This window comes from Populus nigra, chromosome 3 (assembly GCF_951802175.1).
Source record: "Populus nigra chromosome 3, ddPopNigr1.1, whole genome shotgun sequence".
NCBI lineage: Eukaryota > Viridiplantae > Streptophyta > Magnoliopsida > Malpighiales > Salicaceae > Populus > Populus nigra.
In genome coordinates, this window is record NC_084854.1 from 21,533,773 (window position 1) to 21,557,490 (window position 23,718).

A 23,718-nucleotide genomic window follows, 5' to 3' on the forward strand; every position below is an offset into this window, starting at 1 on the left:
TTATCTCATAAATATTAAAGGATAAAATTAAATAAAAAAGTAAAAAATCGATTTAAATCAACTCGAATTAGCATGATAAATCTATAATTAATATGGTAATCAAGGTCGAGCTATCCTAGATAATTCTTCCAAACTTGCTTATATCATGAGATTAGAATAACCGGATAAAAAAAAACAATGAAAATCATAAAGCCAATTCAAAAAAATAAAACTGATGTTAACTTGTATTAATTTTTTAAACCCGTGATTTAAATAATTAGATTAAAAAATTTTAATTTAAAAAAATTATAAAATTTAATTCTTCGATTAAATGATAAAATTAAAAATATATTAAAAAAGAACTCTGGCATCTAGACAGGATATGCCGGTCTGTAAGTTTTTTCTAACCCAAAGATTATACTGTTATATATGGAATATAACGAACTGCTGCATACATGCACACGCACGTTCATCCTCGTCCAGTTCATTGTATTCTATTTTGACATTCCAAAAAAGCATGACTTGAATTCTCTACGACTTCATTTACATATTTGAGAAATAGTATGAACCAGAACCTTAACTTCTAAATACCACTTGTTTTTCCCATGCTTCGTGTAATTTAGTTGCCTATGGAGTTTGCAGTTTTGTTAAATTTACAAGTCCTATTCATATCCATTTGGAAATCCCTTTCATGATTTTATTCTAAACAATAATCCTAAATTAGAACCTAGAAGCAAAGCATTATAAAGTTTTGAATTGAACTTTTCTTGCCTATTTTCTCAGGTGAATTAAGGCGTCAAAGACAACATGATGCAGAGTTTCTTCCTTGCCGAGACACTTAAGTATCTCTATCTCCTATTTTCTCCTCCATCTGTCATCTCTCTGGATGAACGGGAATTTAACACTGAAGCACACACCCGTTGAGAATTGTGACTCGCAATCATCAAGAGAAGTTTAACGTTGATAGACAACAGAAGTAATTACCAATTCATTTTCGCTGTAGAAAGGAGGGTCGATTAGGATACAATTAGCCGGCATCCTCCCCACATTTTCAGTCAGCGCAAAACTCATCAAAATTGAAGAAAATAAAAAAAATTGAAGAAAATATATTTCTGCTAATCAAAGAACTCTTTTCTTGGATGACAGTTTTAAAAGTAGAAAAAGAAATGCTTGTCTGGTGCTCAGGCACATGGTTATCTCAAGTCATCTCGAATTAAAATGATGTTTAAATATGTTTAGCTTAACTGAAACATTCAATATTAAAATGATGTTTCTTTCTCAAATTTTATTTTTTTCTAGGAAAATAGTATTTGAAAATCTAAATTACCCCCTTCCATTCAACCTTTCTTTCCATGTTGTTTTGGCTGTAACTGAGTTGATTTCTTAGATTCAAACCCGTTGGATAACTTGTTAAACAGCTTGATATCTGGAAGTTAACTCGTGAATACTTTTGTTAATTGCAAAGTTAAAATCAATTTTCCCAAATATAGAATTGGAGATTAGGTCGCCATTGCATGTGCAGCACCTCCAAAAGTCACCCTGGAATCCAGAATAGAACGTGTAGACGACTGCAAAAGACATCCATCAATAAAGGGTTCTTTCTAAATGCCCTCCCAACATGCGGCAGTTGCTTTGCACCTTCGAATGAATGCCTTTTCGCCTACTTTCTCCATGTGAGAGTACTTTCACTTTCAAACCCACCTATTTTCTAATTCTTTGAACGGTAGCATTGTGTGTAAAGTTTTAGCAAAATGACACAATTTTGAGGTGGTTGGAAAATAGCATATTTTGAACAAATACATGATACTTAGAGTATCTTGTTGGGAAATATCAGAATTTTACTGTGTTGATTATATGTAATATAAGTATTGACTCTATAATAAAATCATTCTTTTGAAATGGATTAAACATGATGGAATTATATGTAAGTAGTCAACCTACCTGAAGAAGCTTCTTATCTAATATGTGGTATGATAATACTACTATCCCAATTTTCACATTTGCTTAACCACGTAGAAAAACATTATATTTTGTTGGTACGTTTAGGATAGTAAAAGATATTATTATCATAAGTAGTGATTAAAATATGTTTAACAATACATATTATGATAAAAAAAGATATGACTCCTCCAAACTTAATGATAATAAAAATAAAAATATTTTAAATTGGTTAAAATATCATATAATAATGAGATAATGAAGTATCTTGTTTTAGAATCTGGTGAAGATAATATAGTTAGTGAAAATAATATAGTAGATGATAATGTTAGTAATGATAGGTCTTTTACCATAGAAATTTAGTTGGTGGTATTGATTTAGTGATTGGACAAACTTTCAACACTAAGATTAATTTAATGAATGTAATTAAATGGTTTCATATTATATATTCTCTTGAATATCAAGTTCAACATTCAACAATTACTTTTATGAAATTATAATGTGTTCAAGTAATAAAGTGTTAATGGTACTTATGATAAGGGTTACCATAAAATGTTGAATTTTTTTGAGATAGTAAAGTTGAAAGTTGCTCACACATATACCATTATATTTGGTGCAAAAAAACCACCATCAACTTTATTTAGAATTTGTTGAATTAGTGGTTTTAACACTTATTAGTGTTAACATTGCTTATAAGGTAGAAAGCATACAGAAAGAAATAAAATTGTACTATAAATTTAAATTTGTATACTAGCATGGGTTGAAAAATAGAAGTGGTTGAGCAATTTTTTTATACACATGAGGACTCATTTAAAATATTTTCTAGAGTGTTATTGCCAATACAAGAATCAAATCCCAACATAGTTGTTAAGTGGAATCATAATGGGTAGTTTGATAGTAAAAGTATTATTTATATATAAAAAAAACTACAAAAAAAAAACCAGAACTTCAAGATTTAGAGTGTTTTTGATATTGTGGTAGCAATTGCTTTTTAAAGTGATTTTTGTTTTGAAATATATCAAAATAATATATATTTTATTTTTTAAAAATTATTTTTGACATCAGCACATCAAAACAATCCAAAAAAACTAAAAAATATAATTTTAAATAAAATAAATATTTTTTTGAAAATACAAAAACAAATAAGGTACTAATCACTTGTTTTCACTATCCTATCTTCCATATCTTATTCAAATCCTTTCAAAATTCTAAAGAAATGAAATTGTTTTTGCTTGTTTGAAGTTTCGGGTATTGACCCTTAAGATGAGTTTGCATTCTTTGTAGTTGTATAGCAAATATGGTGTTGGTGATACAATAATTTTACGAATGAGAGTGAATTTGATAACAAATATGGTAGCAAAAGTGGTGGCTTTTTTTTGACTCGTTAGATTTCCCCAGCCACTTAGAAATTCTTCTAGATATAAGTCTTTTCTCTGTAGATTTCCCTTAATCTCTTAGAAAAAATTTCTAAGTATAGAGTTCTTTATATCTCACCTTATCTTCTTAGAAATTTTTCTAAGTGTAGGTTCCTTTATGGTTCCTCTCTGCATATTTAAATTTCTTCGAGCATAGTGCACGCCCCTACACATAGGCTCTCCGATAAATAATTTCATCCCTCTTCTCATACAAAGAAAATTTGAAGAATTCGTCATGATGACCGAGTATTTTTACAAATTTTTGTGTATCAATATCACAAAGATTTTGGGGTTACTAATAAACTAAAATTTAACCGGCTAAAACACCCACATGGGTTTGAGCTTAAAATATCACAAGACTGAAATGACTCCTCAATCTCTCATCTCCACAAAAAAACAAGACAATGGACTATAAATACCTCATGAATTATTCAAACTCCAAGTTAACAATCTCTTCGTTCTTTATATTTTTATCATATATATTTTCAAAACATATCTCTTTAAAATATTATTATACTTTCTCTTTTTTAAAAATACTTAAGCATCCGATAATCCTTATATTTATCAAATGAAATCTTTTATAAATATTAGTTACCAAGTATTTTGGCTTACCAAACACCAACCACCAACTACTAACTTTTTTTAGCTAGAGAAAATAAATCAAATTATTAGAACTAAAAAATTAATCAATTATCCAAGATATAAATCTTATTACCAGATTACAAATATTGTGGGACTTCGTAACACATCACACGGTATTCAGAATTATTCAAAAAAATCAAACATTATATTGTAGATGAGAGGAAATTCCAAGGAAAATGATGAAAGAAAAGGGGACCAGGTAATCAAGAACCGACAAGAAGTAATTTAGTCAGATGATGAACCGTTTGAAGAAATATATTACAACATCCCTCATTATCTGGATAACCAAATCAATTGGTTAGATACAAGGAATTATAAAAAATAACATAAGACTATTAGTTTGGCTCTATAATAAGTAAGATCATTGGAAAAAAAAAATGAATCAATCAATGTAGTAAAACAGTGGTACGTTTTAGATATTGATCATCAGAACGTTTACACGCAACTCGTGGGGTTGAACAGCATGGCAGCCTATCTCTTTCCCCATTAATCTTTAACTCACGATCCCTGTGTCCTCTTTAAAAAAAAATATACAGATTCTTTCCAGTCACCGACAATCATTTGAAGTAAATGTGTCCGTAAATCCTCCCGAAATACTTGATTGGATTTGGGAGTGAGACCTATCATTAAACATTGTCGAAGTACCTTCATCAGCTTGCCATCTTTGGAGAAACTGAGGAAGGCTCATGTGGAGATCAATGCCAGAAGTGCTTTCCTCTTCGTGGTTGGTAGGTTTCCATTGTTCTACGAGAGGTCCTAAGACGTTGACGGCATGGCCCATATCTGGTCTTTGGTATGGCTCGCGAGCTGTGCAATGCCCTGCTAACTCAGCAACTTTGAAAATACTCACTAGGGTCTCCTCATCAGGATTCAGAGTTTGATCAATTGCCTTTGGGAGACTGTCCTTGTTGACTAGGACTCGGCGGAACCATGTGACCAAATGAGCCCTTTCATCTGGCACTGTATCATCTAAAGCTTTTCTTCCTGTCATAATTTCCATCAAAATCACTCCAAAAGCATATACATCCACTTTTGTTGTAACTCGTCCAGTAGCTGTGCAGAACATAGCATGTTCAGTTCATATTTGAAGAGAAGAAGTAAAGTCATCAACAAATCAATATGTTCAAGATCAAGCAGATGAATATGAAAACTAAATATACTAACATCTAAAAATCTTATAAACAAGAAATGACTGAAAGATAATGAAGACCATGTCTCACGATCAAGGGCCACATTTTCTGAAACTTCAATATGCCTAGAAAAGTACCAAGTTCATTGAAAAAAATTGTGCTAGTATGGAGGAGGCTTTAGGCTTTTCCTATAATTTCTAACACAAACGGGGAAAGGTTGGAAAATTTTACTACTTCAAGGTTGCATGCATGGAAAGATGACAAAATATGAATTGATACTATATTAGAAGCTCAGGTTACTTGCTATCAATTGAATGAAGATGACTGAAAATGGACATTTAAGCCTCTACTTACCAGCATATTCAGGTGCAAGATAGCCAAAGGTTCCTGCCAATCTTGTCTCCATAGAATAATTCCCATCAGGTGCATTTTTAACCAAACCAAAATCAGCAACCTTAGCTCTCATGTCATCTCCAAGAAGTATGTTTGAAGGCTTCAAATCTCTATGGATGAAACTCTGCTGTGCTAAGCTGTGCAGGTATTCTACTCCTCGAGCAACATCCAGTGCAATGGTAACCCTCTGTTTCCAAGTAAGAGGAGGGTAACCAAGTTCTTGCCATTCAAACAAATGTTGAGCCAGATTCCCCTGTGGCATGTACTCGTACACCAAGAGCCTCTCATTTCCATTTATGCAGTAACCCAAAAGAGCAACTAAGTGCCTGTGCCTCACTTTAGTAAGCACTGCAATCTCTGCCTGGAACTCATTCATTCCTTTTGTCCCCATTGCCCCAGCTTCCATCCTCTTCACAGCAATCTTAGTCCCATCATGCAATTCGCCCTTGTAAACCACACCAAAACCTCCCTTGCCCAGAATGTTTTTCTCACTGAAATTATCAGTTACTTGTCTAAGTACCTCAATTGAAATTACATTATTCCCACCCTCAAAAATGTTGCGGCTACTATGGTTGCCGCTACTTTGACTTTGTATTTCACTGAGAACCCCATAACCCTTCGTGCAACCCGACGAACCATTTGTAACCAATGCACTGATTCCATCCCCATTCTCTTGATCATTCACTCTCCCAGACTTCCCTCTCTTTTTCTTGATATTAATCTTAAACAACACGAACAAGCCAATAACACCAACAATCACTAAACCAACAACAATTCCAGCAATCAGACCTGGACTCACCTTCTTACCACCAATTCCTTTTCCATTAGGACCATCTCCAAGTGCAGTTGTATTTGAATCTGAACCAGGTGATGTTGCCCCTCCACTTCCAGGAACCCCACCACTCCCAAGAAAAGGATTACCTGGTGTAGTGGTTAGCTTCACTGAAGTAGCAAAACTCGGGATCTTCCCAGTAAGATTGTTGTTAGATACATCAAGAAGTGAAAGCTGGGACAACTTTGCCAAGCTATCAGGAATTGGACCTGATAAATTGTTATCATTCAATTTCAAAGTTGTCAAAGCAGTGAGATTAGCAAATGCAGGAGAGATTATCCCTCCAAAATGCTGCTTCCCCAAACTCACTGCAGTGACAGTCTTTTTGGATGAATCACAGAAAACAAAAGGCCAACCACTGCAGGCATCATTCCCTTTCCAAGAATCAGACAACGTCACAGGATAGCCAAAACCACCAGCAATCTCTAGCAATGCGGTCACTTGTGGATCACAAGCAACACCAGCAGTATCCACACAAAAATTATTAAGACCACTATTATCAACTATAACATCTTTTCCAAACTGAGGCACCGGACCTTGTAACTTATTATTAGACAAAGAAATATTCAACAAACTAGGAAGGGAATGCAAAGAAACCGGCAAGATCCCAGTAAACTGATTATCCCTCAATTGCAAATCAAACAAATTCTTGCTCTTTGACAAATCTGGAACTGGCCCAGTAAACTGATTCTTCTGAAGCCAAACTTGACTCAACTGCTCCATTGAAGACAACACCTCAATATTACCAGACAACCCCATTTCCTGATTATTAAGCCACAAATTCTGGATCTCAGAATTTGCAAAAGATGGAGGCAAACCTCCAGTTAAGTTATTGTAAGACAATCTAAGATTTTGCAAGCTTGGAAAAGAAGCAAACATATCAGGTATAGTACCAAAGATTTTAGCATTGCTAGCCTCAAAAGTAGTTAAACTAGACGACTCCGTTAGATCAGTAGAAATAACCCAGAATTCTAAATTAATATTCTCATTCATACTCAAAGTTTGCAAACTAGTTAACCCTTTAAAGCAATCTTGAGGGATACTAGTAAAATTATTAGTACCAATATAAATCTCTCTCAAAGAAGCTAAATTTGCAAGAGAAGGTAAAGCACCAGCGAGCTTGTTTTCTTGGAGAGACAAACTTTGGAGTTGAGAAAGTGTTGAAAGCTCAGATGGGAGAATCCCAGAAAGACTTTGAGTAGCTAAGTTAATGGAGATGACATTGTTGGAGTTGTCACATTTAACACCATTCCAGTTGCAGTAATCGTTAGAGTATGTTGTTGACCAGCCTTTTGGTGTTGGGGTTAAGGCAGAGGCAAGTTTTAGAAAGGTGGCTGCATCATCTGCGGTGGTTGTTGTGGTGGTGGAGAGGAGGAGAGAGAGGAGGAGGAGGAGGAGGAAAGAGAGAAGAGGGTCAGCCATTGTGTGTGTGAGAGGGGGGGGAGAGGGTTTGGTTTGTTCCTTTTCTTCTTCTTTTAGTGTGTTTTAATGTTTTCTTGTTATATTTGGTGTTGTGTTTGACAAGGTTTCATGCCTTTTGTATCAGTGAGGGATTAGTTTCCTGAATTTCTTGATTATAAGAAGTTTAAGTAGTGATTAAAATATAATTAATTAAACCCCACAATGTAATGAATTAAGTATAATACAATATAATATATCATCTTTCTTTCTCCGTTTGAGCTGTGGGCGGTGGATTAGCTAGCTAAGGGCTGGTTGGCAAGGGTTTTCCACTCGCATGGCAAAAAGACAATGAATAGTGATTTGTAAAATTGGTAAAAAGATTTTTTTCTTACTACAACCACGCCCGTCTGACTATTTTCGTGCCAATTTTTATTTATTGAGTTTTTTTTTCCTATCGGGTATTGCATGTGTTATTTATATTCATTAAAAAAAAAATTGCTTTGATTTGAAATTAAGATGGTAATAACATGGGAAATAATTTATTCAACATTTTGAGGGTTAAATCTATATATTTTTTGTAATTAAAAAATCGATATATAAATAAACTAAGCACATATTTAATGGTGAATGCTATGTTTTCAAGCCTAAATATCTCTAAAGAGACTTCACGAATCGAAACCAAAATTGAGAATATTTATATAAATGAAGCTAATTATATTTAAATATAAACATGCAATGACCCGAAATGAAACTTGTATAAATTCATGCATGTAACTATCAATAATAGTATTATTTATATTGATTATTTATCACTAAATAATAATAATAATTGATGGATTAATCATTTTTTTCTAAGTCCCAGTAAATAAACAAAATTTAGAGTGATAATCTATTATTTTTTGTTCAACTAAGCGTTAATCCTAGATATGTGTAGATTTGGTGAATTATCAGACCCACTATTTCTAAGCTGAGCTAAACGTTGAATCTAAATATATACGAGTCTGGCGAACCACCAGACTCATGCACCATTTTAGGGCTAAGCAAAGTGTTGAGCTTGGATATACGTGGGTATGATGAACCGCCAAACCCACCATTTCTAGATTCAGTCAAGCGCTCAGCCCAAATTTTTGTGAATACGGTCAAAGATATTTTACCCAGATGAGTCAGGAATATTTTATATTGAGGAGTAAAAGATATTTTATTCTGACAAAATAAAAATATTTAACAGATATATAAACATTTTTCCCTTTCCCTTGCACAAGGAGGGGATCTCAGGAGCTATAAAAAAAACCAATACAACCTCTATTGATCAGGTTCTATATATTTTTAAGGCTTTCTTTTAATAAAGAATCGTTTTTTTTTCTTATATGATTTTGATTTAATTATCAAAGAGTCTTCAAACTCGAAGGAAGGGATCTTCTGCAAATATTGAGCATAATCCATTAGTCATTTTGAATCAAGTATACTAGAATAAAAAGATCAACAATCTTATTCAAGGTCTCAGCTTGGCATTCAAATCCATAATATAAAATCAGATTTTATCATCAACAACAATAAATGCAAGTAGCAAGCTAGCCGACCTATTGCACTCACAGCATTCATTTTTACAATATGATCACAATTATGTGAAGATTAAGAGACATAATAATTGAAGGGGGGTTATTTTGTTAAGTACTAATGATTAGGAAACGGGATAATTAAGTGGAGTTTTGAGAACAATTGATTAAAAAAAAACTGGTCACTCATGAAATCTGAATTTTAGTTAACTTGGCAACGAGAACACGTAATTGGATGCCAGCTTGAAAGTCTTGCAACTTAAAGCACATTGACGTGAATGTGTGTACATTTTTTTGTAAAATGAGAGAAGATGACTGCTCTTGTTTATATATATATATATATATATATATATATATATATATATATATATATATATATATATATATAATCTATTTTGATAATGCTTAATGATACAATTTATGATACAATAGAATGGATCAAAGATATCAACATAATTATATTGATAGATATGATGTAGGAATGATTATTTTTGCTTTAGTTCAATTTTTATATATATAAAAAAGTAACCAAACCAAATATTTTTTAAAAAAAATTAAAAAACTAGTTTGGCTTGGTTTTTTCGGTTTGGCTTGGTTTTTTTCGGTTTTTTTCGGTTCGGTTTTTTCAATTTTAGACTTATAAAATTAAAACCGAACCTGTTGGTTTTTTTAAAATTTTAATCTGTTTTTTCAATTTAATCGATTTTTTGGTTTTTTTTTCACCGCTAATATGACACAAGGATTTATAAATTTATATATCTTTCTTTATATCAACAATTTTGTCAATTATCTCTACAGTCACAAGAAGAAGACGAAGAATAAATTCAGTACGTGATTTCTTAGAAGGAAAGTCGCTCTAATCGTTTGGATATTGGATAAATTAGCGTGAAAAGGAAGATAAGGTTACAAAACTTCAAGAGCAGAAAGCCTCTTAGCAGAGATCTACCTGATGGGGCCCAGAAAACGAAGCCTCCTAGCTAGAGGGCATCTGATACCACAACCAAACAACCCTTAACTGGCCCTGCACTGCCATTCTTAGCTGTACTCTTTGGCCTTCATGGGAGCCTAATTTCCTTACAGAAAGTTGTCCGAATTATTTTATTTTATTTTCTTTTTTAATCTTTTATTTGATGATCAGGACATTTTCAAAATAGCCTACATATTAACCGATATTAAGTTTCTTTTTAAACAATCGTAAAGGCACATCTTCACGTCGATCTGCTGCATTTCTTGGATGTTGTCCTTGAGGTTACTGTCTATGCTTAAACTTGATCTCCAAACTATTATCCATAGCCGACACTCCGATTGGTATAGATTTAGATATCCAAACTTGATCAAGTCGGATATCAGATATCCATTACCCGACCAGACCAAGGCACCCATCAAGACAGACAAACAAGGGCGGAGGCAATGCAGGATTGGGTGGGCTCTAGTCTAGGTTAAGATTTTATCAATATTTTTTTATTAATTTTATATTAAAAAAATTTGTAATTTTCAATTGAGTTATCAAAAAATTCTGAAATTTTACATAGAGCTTTTTAATATGATACTTTAACTTGGTTTAAAATTTTAGAATTTTTGGAGAAATTCAGAAATTTGATAAAAAATCACAATTTGAACAGTTTTACGTTATTGGGTGTAATTTTCAATCTGAGCATCAGATTGAGCTGAAATTTTACGAGGAATCTTAAAATATATTGAATAAAATCTGATTAAAATTTTAGGATGAACAGAGTTTGATAGTACTAGCAAAAAAAAAAAGGACCGTCAAATAAAAGCAAAACGACTCATAAGGATAAAATGGTTATTTGCTATTAAAAAATAAAACAAATCAATTATTCCTTCCTTTAATATGTTGCCGACTGGGCAAAAGCAGAATAGAAAAAGTAAAAAGAAAAAGAAAAGGCGAGAGAGAAAAGTAAGGGAAAAAAATAAAAAAAAATCAAAGAAAAAAAATAAGAAAAGTGAAAGAATAACCTTGTAAACTTATAAAGTTCAACTTATAAAACGCTAACCTAAAGAAGAATCAAGTGAAGAAAGGAGGAATTGAGAGAGGAAAAAAATTTAATTACTTTGGTTTTTTTCAGTTGACATGAGATTGTTATTTTATCACAGTTGAGAGGTTGTTACAATATTGATTTAGATTCGATTATAGATTAATTATATTCCACAAAACATCGAAGGATGTAACTTCAATATTAGTGAATTTATTTTTACTTTCATTTTAATTTTATGTACTTTCAAATTTATTTTTTAATATTTTGAGTAGTGTATTTGAATTAAAACTTTACTGTTAATTTTAAAAATTCATGTATATAAATTAATAATTTATCTTAAAAAATATATATATTTATTTAATAGGCTAGGGTAGAAAAAATTTCTAGCTCCGTACTTGCAGGAAAACATAAAAACCTGAAAAAAAAGAGAGATTGATATGATACGAGGGAAAATAAGATTTTATCATGGGATTTCTAAGCAACGGAGAAAAGTAATTAATTGCCTTGAAAGGAAATGCAACCGTGCTTTCTTTGAATGTAACAAGAACTTCTCTGTTTGAACAACCCATACAATGCTTCAGCTGCTGATGCTTAAAATTATGAATGAAAGTAAAACCCTAGACAATAGTTGGCATCCGAGCACACCAAGCAATGAGACACAGATAACATCATCCATTGCCTAAACATTAAGTTACTGAACAAAACAGTATAATCGCCTATTAAAGTCTCAATAAGCAAGGAGCAGTTGTTAACAAAAGTCTCCACTCTGACATTGATCTTTAAATATATGGACTCAGCAAGAGTTTTTTCTTTTTTTTTTAGTTTAGCACAGAAAAAAATTAGAAAAATAAAAATGTATGAAAAAATATTTAGAAAAATAACATACTTTGACGAATTGCATGTGATATTTTTTGATATCAGAAATCCATAGTTAAATAGATCATTTTCAAAAAAGCTAAATTCAAGTTTATGATTGAGCTTAACATAAGGATAACTTATATCGAGATATCAAGACTATAAATAATCAAACCCTCACCTAACACCTACAAAAAAACATGAACAAGAATTATAAAAGACACGACAAAACTTGGTTAATTCTTTAATAAATCAAAGTACTTCAATGAAGAACCAAAGGGTATGAACAAAACCTCTCACACAATATAATAATTGTTGAAATCAAAGTTTGTCCTAAAACAAAACAAAACACAAGCTAAATAACCCTATTTATAATAGGTAAAAAAACATTCTAAATAATGTTGGAGAAATAATAAAAGAGTCTAAATAAAATAGGAAAAAAAAGTTTAATTAAATCAATAAGAAACTAATACAATTCTTACATAGTAGCTTCTAGATCTTATCATAAAGCCTTTTTGATGTCCGATTACCCTGAAATTTTAATCCAACATGGAACAAGATCTCTGAGAAATTTTGGTAACATATCATCCTGATTTAATGGTCGGATAAAATATTATGCTTGCTAAAATAAGATTGCACATTAGAAAAAATTAGTTCCAAACCGCCTCTAGTGTCAAAATCAATTAGCTCACCATTATAAAATAATTAGGCCCATGTTGTAGATGGATCATGTCGCTTTACATATATATTAGATTCACTAAGATTTGATCATCACTTGTTGAAGTTGTAGCCTTTTTAAAATTAATATTAGCTCAAATACTCTGAATAAATCCATTGAATGCATCTTTAATTTTCTTTGTCTTTGATCTTATAATTGGCCTAACTAGAACTTTTAATTGATCTTTTGATATAGTTTGGATCACATCATCCTCTCTCTTTCAAAAAAATTCGACCTTGAACAATAACTTACATCAAACAAAGAAAGATAAAAAAAACATTAAAAGCAGCAGTAACATTATACTCACCTAATAAATTTATTTTATAAGTATTATCATTAGGCTTTTCAAGGACTTTGGTATTTTTCATCTACTCTCAATATCAACTTTGTTAAAGAAATCTTTCTTTTTATATATGCACCCAGCATCAATAACCTGATTAAAAAAATGATCTTATTTTGATCTTTATTAGCTTTGAATCTGCCCATGTTGGTTTCCTTGGAAACAAAAAAGAGGACAATTGCTGCAGCTATGTATTATGTATACAAGGTCAGACCTTCTGTTTCACATTTTCACTCTCCTACCCCACTCCCATTGAAGTCTTGATAAATAAATAATCTGTGGTATAATTGCATTATAGGCACGTCAACTCTTTTATTCATCATGGATTTTAATTCTTTTCACTTTTTCAAAACTATCAATCAAGTGTTTTTATCCCAACTTCTGTCATATCTTTCTCCCCAAACTACTAAATTATGATTTTCTCCTTTCATTTTTAATAATAGAAACTTTCCCTCCCAACTTGGTTTTCCCTTTTCTACTTTTTATATAGCAAATATCCAAAAAAAAAATTGTTTTTATATCCAAAAAGTAGAAAAAGGGAAAAATAATTTAGCAGAGAAAATTCTCTTCGAGAATAACAACAGCAAAATCGTAATTTAGTAATATGGGGCAATACATTATTACATAAAAAAGCCAAAATACTTGACTGATAGTTTTGAAAAAAAAATTGATATACTCAAATGAAAATAATTAAAATTCATATGGGTTAAAGACTGGTGTCCTTGCAATACAATAACTAGATTAGTGAATGCAAGCCGAGTTGGTTTTTTCTGTAAACTAAAAATATAATATTCAAGCATAACGAATGTGTTTTAAAGCAAAAACAAAAATCATTGAGCCTGAGTTATAGACCTTAGTGAATCTAATAAGATAATTTAATTTAACTATACCATAACCAAAAGCAACAACAATAAATCTATTTAATGTAAACGTACAGAGAAAAGGTGATAACAATATTCAGTAGAAAAAAAATGCTTGCCAAAAGGAAAAAAACATTATGATGCTAAATTCTAAAATAATTTAATGTTAAATGATGAAATAAAAAAATCAAAAAATAACAAAAAAAACTTTAATTCAATCCGAGTTTGCATGACAAACTCGTGAACTGGGTAGTAATGTCAGGCCATCCTCATAAAAACAAAATCGAGAAAGAAAAGAAGCTCAATCTTTAATAAAACTAATGTTAAAAGCTGGAATCAAAAAAGAAAATTGATTAAAAAAAAAAGAAAAAGGATAAAACGAGATCGAAATAATAAAATTATGAAACTCAATTATCAACAATATAATATTGAAGAATAAAATTAAAAAGCTTCGTCTTCAATAAACTCACTGTTGAAAAATAAAATTGAAAAAAATTTTCAATGTAAAAAAAGATTAAAAAAAACTGATTTCAATTCAGGTTAAAATTTTATCCTTACGACTCAGGTTATGAGATCGGGAACACCACACATAAAAAAAATTATAAAACTTAATTATTAACTAATTCACAAAATTAAAAAAAAATCAATTCAAGAAAAACAAAGAGAAAAAAAGAGAAAAATTTCGGGTCAATAAAATATAAAGGTATGCACATTACATTAAATATCTCTCTTTTAACTTTTGTTTTAATATACCAGCACCCCCTGCCTTCACCATATGGGGACAAACAAATTTGCCTAAGAAACGAGGCCCATATAATGATACCAGGCCCAAAAACCCCAATTGTCAAACAGAAACGAGATTGGAATCCACTTCATGACTAAGCTTAAAAGTCATTGTTGCCCATGCATGATTTAGGCTTTGGAAGTATAGAAAGTTTGGTTTGCTTTGTGGGTTAGTGGCCCAAGAAGGAGCTCCTACAATGGGCCTAGACTACACGCTTGAACCGTATTCATTAGTGGATTGGCTGGCCTGCAGGGTACAAAAACTTGATTTCATTGAGCATCCCTGCACTACGCTAGGAAAACAAACCCATCACTGAGATGCTGAGTTATCCCATAAAAGTGAGACTTCCTATTTGTTATTATTATAATATTTTAAAAAAATAACTATGCTATGCTATATCGAGGCCAATTGCTTCTAATTTATTAAAAAAAAAAAAACAAGATTGAAAGAAAGAAAATCGGTGTGAAAAAGGTGGAGAAACAAGGTGGCTTCTTTTCAAAAATAAACTAGGTTAGTGCTATGATTCATGTAATTATCTAATTATAAAATCCAAGCAAGAAAGCAACATGGGATCAATTTGGATATTTCATATTTGTCTTCTTCAAATTTATCATATGTTCTTTTTGATAAATTTCATTTATCAAAAAATATTTCTTATTTTTCTTTCGTGTGTGAGCAAGCATATAATATTACGTTTTTTTTTTCTTTCTGAAAAAGAAAGGAAATAGTTCTTCAGGGCATGGACAAAAGTTCTACATTTTGTTTGTAATGCCTACACCTTCTCCAACTTTATTGCAAATTACCACAAGTAATGTTTTAGAGCTGTCTATTAACAATGACGAGAGCGAAACTGACATGGGAAAACGTTAATCACTAATTAGCAAGAAAGAACCAAAGCTTAAGGTTGAAAGTTCCTTCCATTCCATTAAACACACACACACACACACAAAGTGAACAACAATCCATAGTCCCAAGACAAGTGGAGGGCACGAAGATTGATGAAAAAAGAGAAAATTCACAAGCTCATGCAAAGAGACATTCCTTCAACCCTACCCAAAAAAAGGTAAGTTCAAAGTTAAAAAGAAATACCATCCCCCACCACCATCTCAGCTGCAATGATGACAGCAAGAGTGGGAGTGGGGTCTTACTAATACTCGAAATAAATAAAAAAGAATAACCCAAAAGGATCATGATCACGATTCATGATTTGTTATTTATTCCCATGCAAAATAAACACATCATCATCAATATATAATCTGCTTAATTATACACTATAGGGAGAAATATATAATAATTATTTTTTTAATCTCTCTCTCATGTATGATATATAGATGATGAAAGGGGGAAAAGAAAGTGTGAAAATAGAATCTAGTACTATCTCTTGAGAGGAGTGATGGGTTTTGCACTGGCTAAGAGAATCCATGTTGGTAGCTTGAAAAGGTGAGCCATCAAAGAAAGAAAAGATAGAGAGGTGAGTGTTTAGGGTGTCTGTATGTGTGTTTGTGTCAGCTTCATAGGGCATGCGTTACTCTAACTTCAAAGGCGGATAGATATAGAGCTGGTGCTTTTGCTGTTTCTGGCAATAAGGAATTTTGATGGGTTTTCCTGGGTTATTTCCTTTTGGCGTACGCACACTATACCTTTTTTTTTTTTTCTTGATGTAAGAATCTCCAAAACTAAGTTATTTCAGTATGATCATCTATGTTTATACTAAGAAGTTATTCTCTCACGGGTTCTTCTAAAATTTAAATCCAATAAAGTTCATATAAAATTATTTTTAAAATATTATTTAACAGTTTAGATTTTTTAGTTAAAATTGATTATTTGATACGATATTTAATTATTTTTAACCATATGATCACTAATCCAAATCAATTGCTAATTATATTTATTATAGGGAATACAATTATATAGCAAATTATGATACCATGTTTAGTTTTAATTGTGTGCAAGGGTTGCATTGTTAATATTATATATAACCCTAATTGTATGAATATAAAGGATGACTAATACAATTGTTTAAGGCCCCTAAACACTTATTATATCTTAATTTGGTATTAGAGCTTTATACAAATCTATTATTCATGGACCCTAATCAAAACATCACCGTTGCACTTGATTTTGTTGACAAAACTACAATGTCATTTTGCTATGTTGTTCTGCTAACAAGTTTTTCTTCTTCAATCATATCTCAGTTGCAAGCCTCTGCACAGTCGCTTTATTATTTTTCCATTATGACATCTGGTTTTGTGATTCATTAGCTGTCATCCTCTGCATTAATGTTTTCTTCTTAGTTTGTCGAACTCTTACCGACTACCCCTCTTGTTACCTATTCTGCTCTTGGTTCTCATCTTCATTCTATGGTTCCTTTAGCCTACACACAACATGTTATTTCCTTAAAATTAAGTATCTCATGACAACTATATATATCGGAGGATGCAAATGAAACCTTATCTCTTAAGCTAGGGTATTTACTCTTTTGTTGATGGATATCTACCATGTCCCTCCTCTCATCTTATACCATCATCCATGGTTGTTCCTGTCCACAATCCAACATTTGTGTCATGGAAACAACAAGATCATTTGATTATGAGTGCTCTCTTGTCCTCTCTATCTACTGAACTCTTACACTTAGTTGTTGATTGCCATACCTTGTTCTCTATATGGCAGAATATTGAGTAAGCTCTCGCCTCACCATCAAATTCTTGTATTATTCAACTCTATGGGTCTTTCTAGGACCTACGACAAGGGTGATGACACGACCAATACCTATTTACAAAAGACCAAATCTCTCATTGATGAGCTTGCTACCGCTTGACAACCCATTGTGTTGGCAGATTCAATCTCTATGTTTTCAGGGGTTTGCGTGGAGAATTCAAAGACTTGGTTACTAGCCTATCCACCAAAGCTAAGACATTTACTTATATTGAGTTGCATGTTCATCTACTCACCCATGAATATCTTCATAAAATTACTCTTATGACCAATGTTTCAGCCCCTCTACTGCCTACCCTGTCCAGCGACTCTTCAACTATCCTTCGATATTCTTATTCCCTGGCTGCTATTGAGCTTGAAATTTAGTTAATGTTTGCATTTGTAGAATCTTCACTAGCGTCCAATTTTTTTTAACCCAACTACAACCCCACAAATAAGAATATTATGTAATATGATGCAATCACAAAAGTTGTCTTATCAAATATATTTTGGATTTTTTTTCATTGAATAAGTTTTAGTGCATTTCAGTCATTGTACAAAGAGCATATCTAAGAGAAGAGTTTGTAATTTCAAATACAATCAAGTTAATTATTACTAGCACAAATTAATTGGTTAGGTTAAAGCACATTTTTTTTCTTTTTAATGAAAAGGTAAAGCATAAGTTATACTGATAAAACAAAATATACCATCTTTAAGTCAAACCCTAGGCCACAAGGAGATTTATTAAATAACATTTGGTTGCTGCCTTGAGATAAGAGAGATAAAAATAGTAAAAATAACAGCAAGATAAAACAAGTTACAGGAATATAATTGTATTTGATAATAGTGACAAGATAAAGTAATAATTTATATATCCTATATAGTTGATAGTTGATAGTGGACAACACATAATAAAATATATAAAAAAATATTCTATCTTTAATATGTATTATTATTAAACTTACATATTTAAAAAATAATTAGATGTTATTTCTTTTACTTTAATTTATATTGAGTGTTGAAATTAATAATTAATAATAATAAATCAAACATTTTGATATTATTTCAATCAAACATTTTTCTATATTCATTGTCTTTATTTGTCTTAAAATAGTAACCAAATCTTCTTTCTTGACTATTTAATAATCAAATTATTAATGCTAGCTAACAAATGTCTTTAAATTATTTATTAAGAGTTATATAATGTTCCAAATTCATTTTGACTTTTTTTAGTTATAGAATTTATTATTAATACTTTAAAATATTATCATATAAATTAACACTTTTTTTAATGTTTATAATCCATATAATTTATTTTTCTTTAAATATTTGGTTTTTATTTTTTAGCACAATCCAACAACAAATGAAGCACAATAAATATATTTAGATATTTCTTAATGGATTTTGTAAAATTACGCATTAACTTTTGCTATATAAGAGCGCTTGTCTTGATGATTACATTAATAATGAAAAACAAATTGGGGTTATTGCTACCTTTGTTCCTTGAAATTGATCCATTTTGTGCATTGTTTGGGCACAGGTGGAAATTGAGGAACACTGGAGAAGACAACGATATTATTTCATTTATTTTTTAACAACAAGAAATATATATTGTGGGACAAGAAAACATTAGAAAAATATTATAGACATGGGAGAAAATTTCGAAAATATAATCAATATAAATTATTCAACAGATTGTCCTAGTTCTTAGGAAAAACATTTCAGGGAGAAATTCCGAGTCATTGCCATCAAATAATGTAATGTCATGTTTAAAAATCTGGGGCCAATTTTCCCTCAAATTATTGTATTTCTCTCAGTTATGAACTTAATTATACATGAGATATATCAGTTTTAATAGCTTAAAAAATGCTTAAATATTGTTATTGATACATACTCTAGCTTTTACTGCAGAACTCGAGTAGAAGGCGTGTTCTTCCCTTGCCCAGATCAAGGAAGCAAAATAACATAATATTTGTCACAACTCTGGCTTAATTAAATGGATCGGCAATCACAGTGCAAAAACGGGTTAAGTATTTGTGTGGAGTCTATTCAAAACACAGCATGATGAGCATTATTAGGACTGTAAAGCGTCTATTTTGAACCCATCACTCGCGTTTTGAGAGGTCTATTTCAAACCCAACACCCATGCACAGGGACTTTGTTGTTTTGTAACACTTACGTGGTAACGTTTTTATTATAACCCTAGCTGGAGACCATAACATAGAAATTTTGGATTCCATGTACTTCTCTGTCACGTACCAGAGCTATTTGGAAGGGAAGCTAGCCTTTTGTCTATGAATTATTAGCTGAGTGAAAGCTTTTGTCCATCAATTATCAGCTCACTGTGAACCAGGACATAAGCCATGACCTCTCTTTTCTCTTGTGCTAGATTATTTAAGAAACAAAAACTGACAAGGAAAAGGAAAAGGCGTTAGAAAAAGGATGACAAACAGAGAATAGAACAAGCTCAATGTTTAGATCTGACTGACTCTCATAATTGTGGAAAGTTGGGGTTGTTCTATAGTTTCGTGTATTTGAGTGGGAGTTTTATTAATAGTTTAACCCTATCCAAATCTCTCTTCTTCTTCTTCTTCTTCTTCTTGGTTGATTGCAAATCTTGGTGGGAATATTAATCCTATCGAAATCTCTGTGGGGGTTGTTATATTATGGAAAAACTTCAATTTAGTCTCAAATGTATAATCATGTTATCAATTGAATCCCAAATCTTATAATTCTATCAATTTTATGCCAAACATAATCATCCGGACAATATCACTACATGATTTCTTTTTTTTTTCTTATTAAAGGCACGTGATATATTTCGTCTAATTTGCATATGATCGATTTATACATGCTCAAATTATCACTAATTGTCTATAATATATCAATTTAAAGAATGCGTGGATCATTCGATAATTAAATTAGCTAAAATAAAGAGGGGCGAGGCCTAAAAAAGGCTTTGATGCAAGTATGTAAGTACTATTGAAGATGACTATAAATAAATAAGAAGAAGAGAGATTATAAATCTATAGTTAAGTGTTCATATAGCTATTAACCTTGACAACTTGTATAGAGAGAATAATAGAAGGTTCAATCCCTTTACCATCTATTATTTTTAAACCTAATTAAAGGTTGGATGAAGTTTAAATTTGGGTCTCTGTGTTATTTATTTGGTGGAAAGTACAAACCCTATATTACTTTTAAAGTGTCTAGAGCCCTTATATATTAGAGGGTGTTTACAGATATAGTAATGATTATCATTTAATTTTTTTTAATTAAAATATTTTTTTATTTTTTTAAAAAATATTTGTAATATTAACACATTAAAACAATTTAAAAATACATAGAAAATTAATTTTTGAAAAAAAATAAATGATTTAAGACAACCTCTCTAGGCCATATTCTAAATGACTATTTTAATATATTCTTTGATTATCATTAAATATATATATATATAAAGTGAAAGAAAACATAAAAGAAGAGAGAAAATGAATGTGCCTTTCTTTTTTTCTCAATTACATGCATACATAACGATGACAACCCATAACCCATTATTACTCTCACTCTTTCTTTCTTTCTTTTTTCACTAATCCCTATGAACAGAATATGAATATCTGATCTCTCTCTCACTCTTTCTCAGTTGCTTTACAGGAACCAGTACCAATTTGAGAATGGAAGTGTTGTGAAAGGAAAGAATAAATAGAAAGTAATTAAGACCTACTTGCCTACATGTCCAACTTGATGGACCGATGTTTCCTTGGGGTGTGATCAGATCTGTTGATCCGAAAGAAATAATAGGCCAGAAAAAAGAGATTGTCGGTCAAATTTCTAACATTTATTTTCTTAACTACCTAGGTTGTCAATACACTCCATGGGTTTTAATCTTATGTGGTGCTTCATTTAACCTACGTTAAAAAGTTTTAATATTGGTACTATGATATTGTTACATATGCATATTCAGAAGAAGATTGGTATAGATTTTCTTTTTGTGTGTCCGATCATGGTCGGTTAGGATTAATTTAAGAATCTGTATTATCCGATCCCATGTGAAATGACTATGAAAATATTTATATCTTTTCCTTAATTAGCAAGGTCTTGCATGTGCCAAGAAAGAGCAGAATTCTGTGTTCTTTATTTATTTCTTTTGGAATAAGATTTTAACACAAAATTAATGATTTGTAGAATGCTTTGCAGTCATGACAAGCAGATTGAGATCGCAACCCTTTTTTGCATGCATGGCAAGTTAATAATTACAGCACACCATCGACTACAAAGGTGCCATCGTCGTTCTGTTCTTTCAGCAGAGGAAAAGGTTGAGTGATAACCCCACAAGAAATCTATGGCATCTATATATACTTATCCGGATATTGAAGGACCACTGTCCATGAAACATTTTATAGTTTAAATACTTCAATCAATTACAATGGCAGGAGGTTAATTTTTTGCGTTTTGTTGCTATTATATATCTTCCCCTCTACACCCGGTAAAGTGGACCTTGTTTCTTTTGATTTACTAACGAATCACAGGGTATAGAATGGATCGGAGATATATAGCCTTCTCTATTATATCATAATCATTAGAATTTAAATCTTAGTTATTTCGTTCATGAGTAAGATCGATTTACAGCTAATTTGATGTAGAACGTTAGCTACAGATCTTACTCATGCAATCCTTACAATATACATGTGTGGGTGTGTAAAGATAAGATCATAATCTAGCTCATGCATGTAAGAGCAGGACCACAAATTTCATAAATGGCATATACATGTAAAAATCTGCAAAAAGCTTGTCTGCTATTTCCTCAAAAACATAACCTGCCAACGCCTAAAATGATGTAATAATAACAATAATAAAAACAACCCTTTCTTCTCATTCTTTGATCCCAAGCTACTATTCGAAACACTAGCCTAACTAAATGCCCTTTGGAAATAAACTATTTCCCCTTCCTCTTTGCAACTTTTGTGAGTCCAAATCAAAGACTGTTGAGGAGGTTTGGAAAGATATCGTTTTATATATCATTTACATATAATCTTTGTTTTATTATTCATTATCACGTCCTTAATTTAAAGCCAGTGTACATAAATGTGTGTGAATAATAGACTAACGATAAATCAAATTAATTCATCTAACAATTCGTCATACATATGGTGCTCGAAGGAACCTCAGCCATTTAGAACTTGCGGCTCCATGTCCATGTAATAAGGTGGATTAGCATGGAACAAAGGGATCGCAAATCCCCATGAAGGAAAAAAGGAATCGGAATGGAATGTAAGGTGACTCAGTCGCTCAGGGAGAGTACGTAAAAAGAGGAGGAAAATTAAGAGTGTTGGACTGAGAAAAGAAAGCAAAAGCAAAAAAGGAGGACCACATGATATGATGTTTGTTTGTGAATGTGAACATTTATTTATTGTATAAACTAGCACGATTTCCTTACAATTTAGCCCTCTTAATTCCAAATATCTCTAATATTCCTCTAGCTATACATGTATGTTTTGCCTTTTATTTTTATTTTTATTTTTATTTTTATTTTCTTTTTCTTTCTGAGTCAGGTAGGGATTTTTTTTTTAATGACTAGAAAAACAGATGTGCATAACTGAAGTATGATTTGGAGAATTGGGATTGGATTATGTATTTATAGAGGGGCTCATTTGCCCAGCTGAAGGGCTATACGCACTACTGCCATTACCTTTTCTTTTCTTTTTCCTTTCTTTACTTTTCCTCACATTCCCACCCCAAAAGGCAGAAGCTATTTTCGTTCATGGTTATGGGCATTATCCTTAATCTGGTCCCCATCTGAAGTATTATGGCCAATTTCACCATTTCCAATGCCTTCAGAAATTCACCAGTTTTCAGCTTCATCTTCCATTTACTAGTAGAATTCATTTTTCTGACCGTGAAAAAGAATTTTTTTTTTTTAATATTAGAGATTTAATTAGATATATGCTAGGAGTGGTACTCCATCATCTCATAAGAACATGAGATCTATTATGAAAAATATTCATGAATCCCATGTTCTTGTGAAATGATGAAGCATTAAATAATTCCTCTGTTTAGACAAGGAAATGTCAACAATAATGGGCATCGAGCCCATATAGAGAGAGGGCTACACAAATTTGCACCACTTCTATCGAGAGACTCCCTCCCAAGCTGCTGCCCTCCAAAAACCTTCACCGAAAAAACCAAA

At 31.6% G+C, this 23,718-nt stretch overlaps 1 protein-coding gene across 1 annotated transcript; it reads right to left on the reverse strand.

Annotated features, from left to right (window-relative positions):
- Positions 1 to 4,174: 4,174 nt before the first annotated feature.
- LOC133689832 (receptor-like kinase TMK4) lies at positions 4,175 to 7,875 on the reverse strand. The gene is made up of 2 exons (XM_062109896.1): positions 5,459 to 7,875; positions 4,175 to 5,027 (listed from the first exon to the last, which is right to left on the reverse strand). Exons 1-2 carry the CDS (start codon positions 7,749 to 7,751, stop codon positions 4,522 to 4,524), a joined length of 2,799 nt encoding a protein of 932 aa, XP_061965880.1. The 5' UTR covers positions 7,752 to 7,875; the 3' UTR covers positions 4,175 to 4,521.
- Between the last annotated feature and the right edge of the window lie 15,843 nt (positions 7,876 to 23,718).

What these genes read in the sequence shown, in the direction of transcription:
- LOC133689832 (XM_062109896.1), bottom strand. Translation starts at nt 7,751, where the DNA reads ATGGCTGACCCTCTTCTCTCTTTCCTCCTCCTCCTCCTCCTCTCTCTC. An exon ending in TCTTGCACCTGAATATGCTG is followed by an intron (nt 5,028 to 5,458) that starts GTAAGTAGAGGC and finishes TGTTCTGCACAG; the next exon opens with CTACTGGACGAGTTACAACA.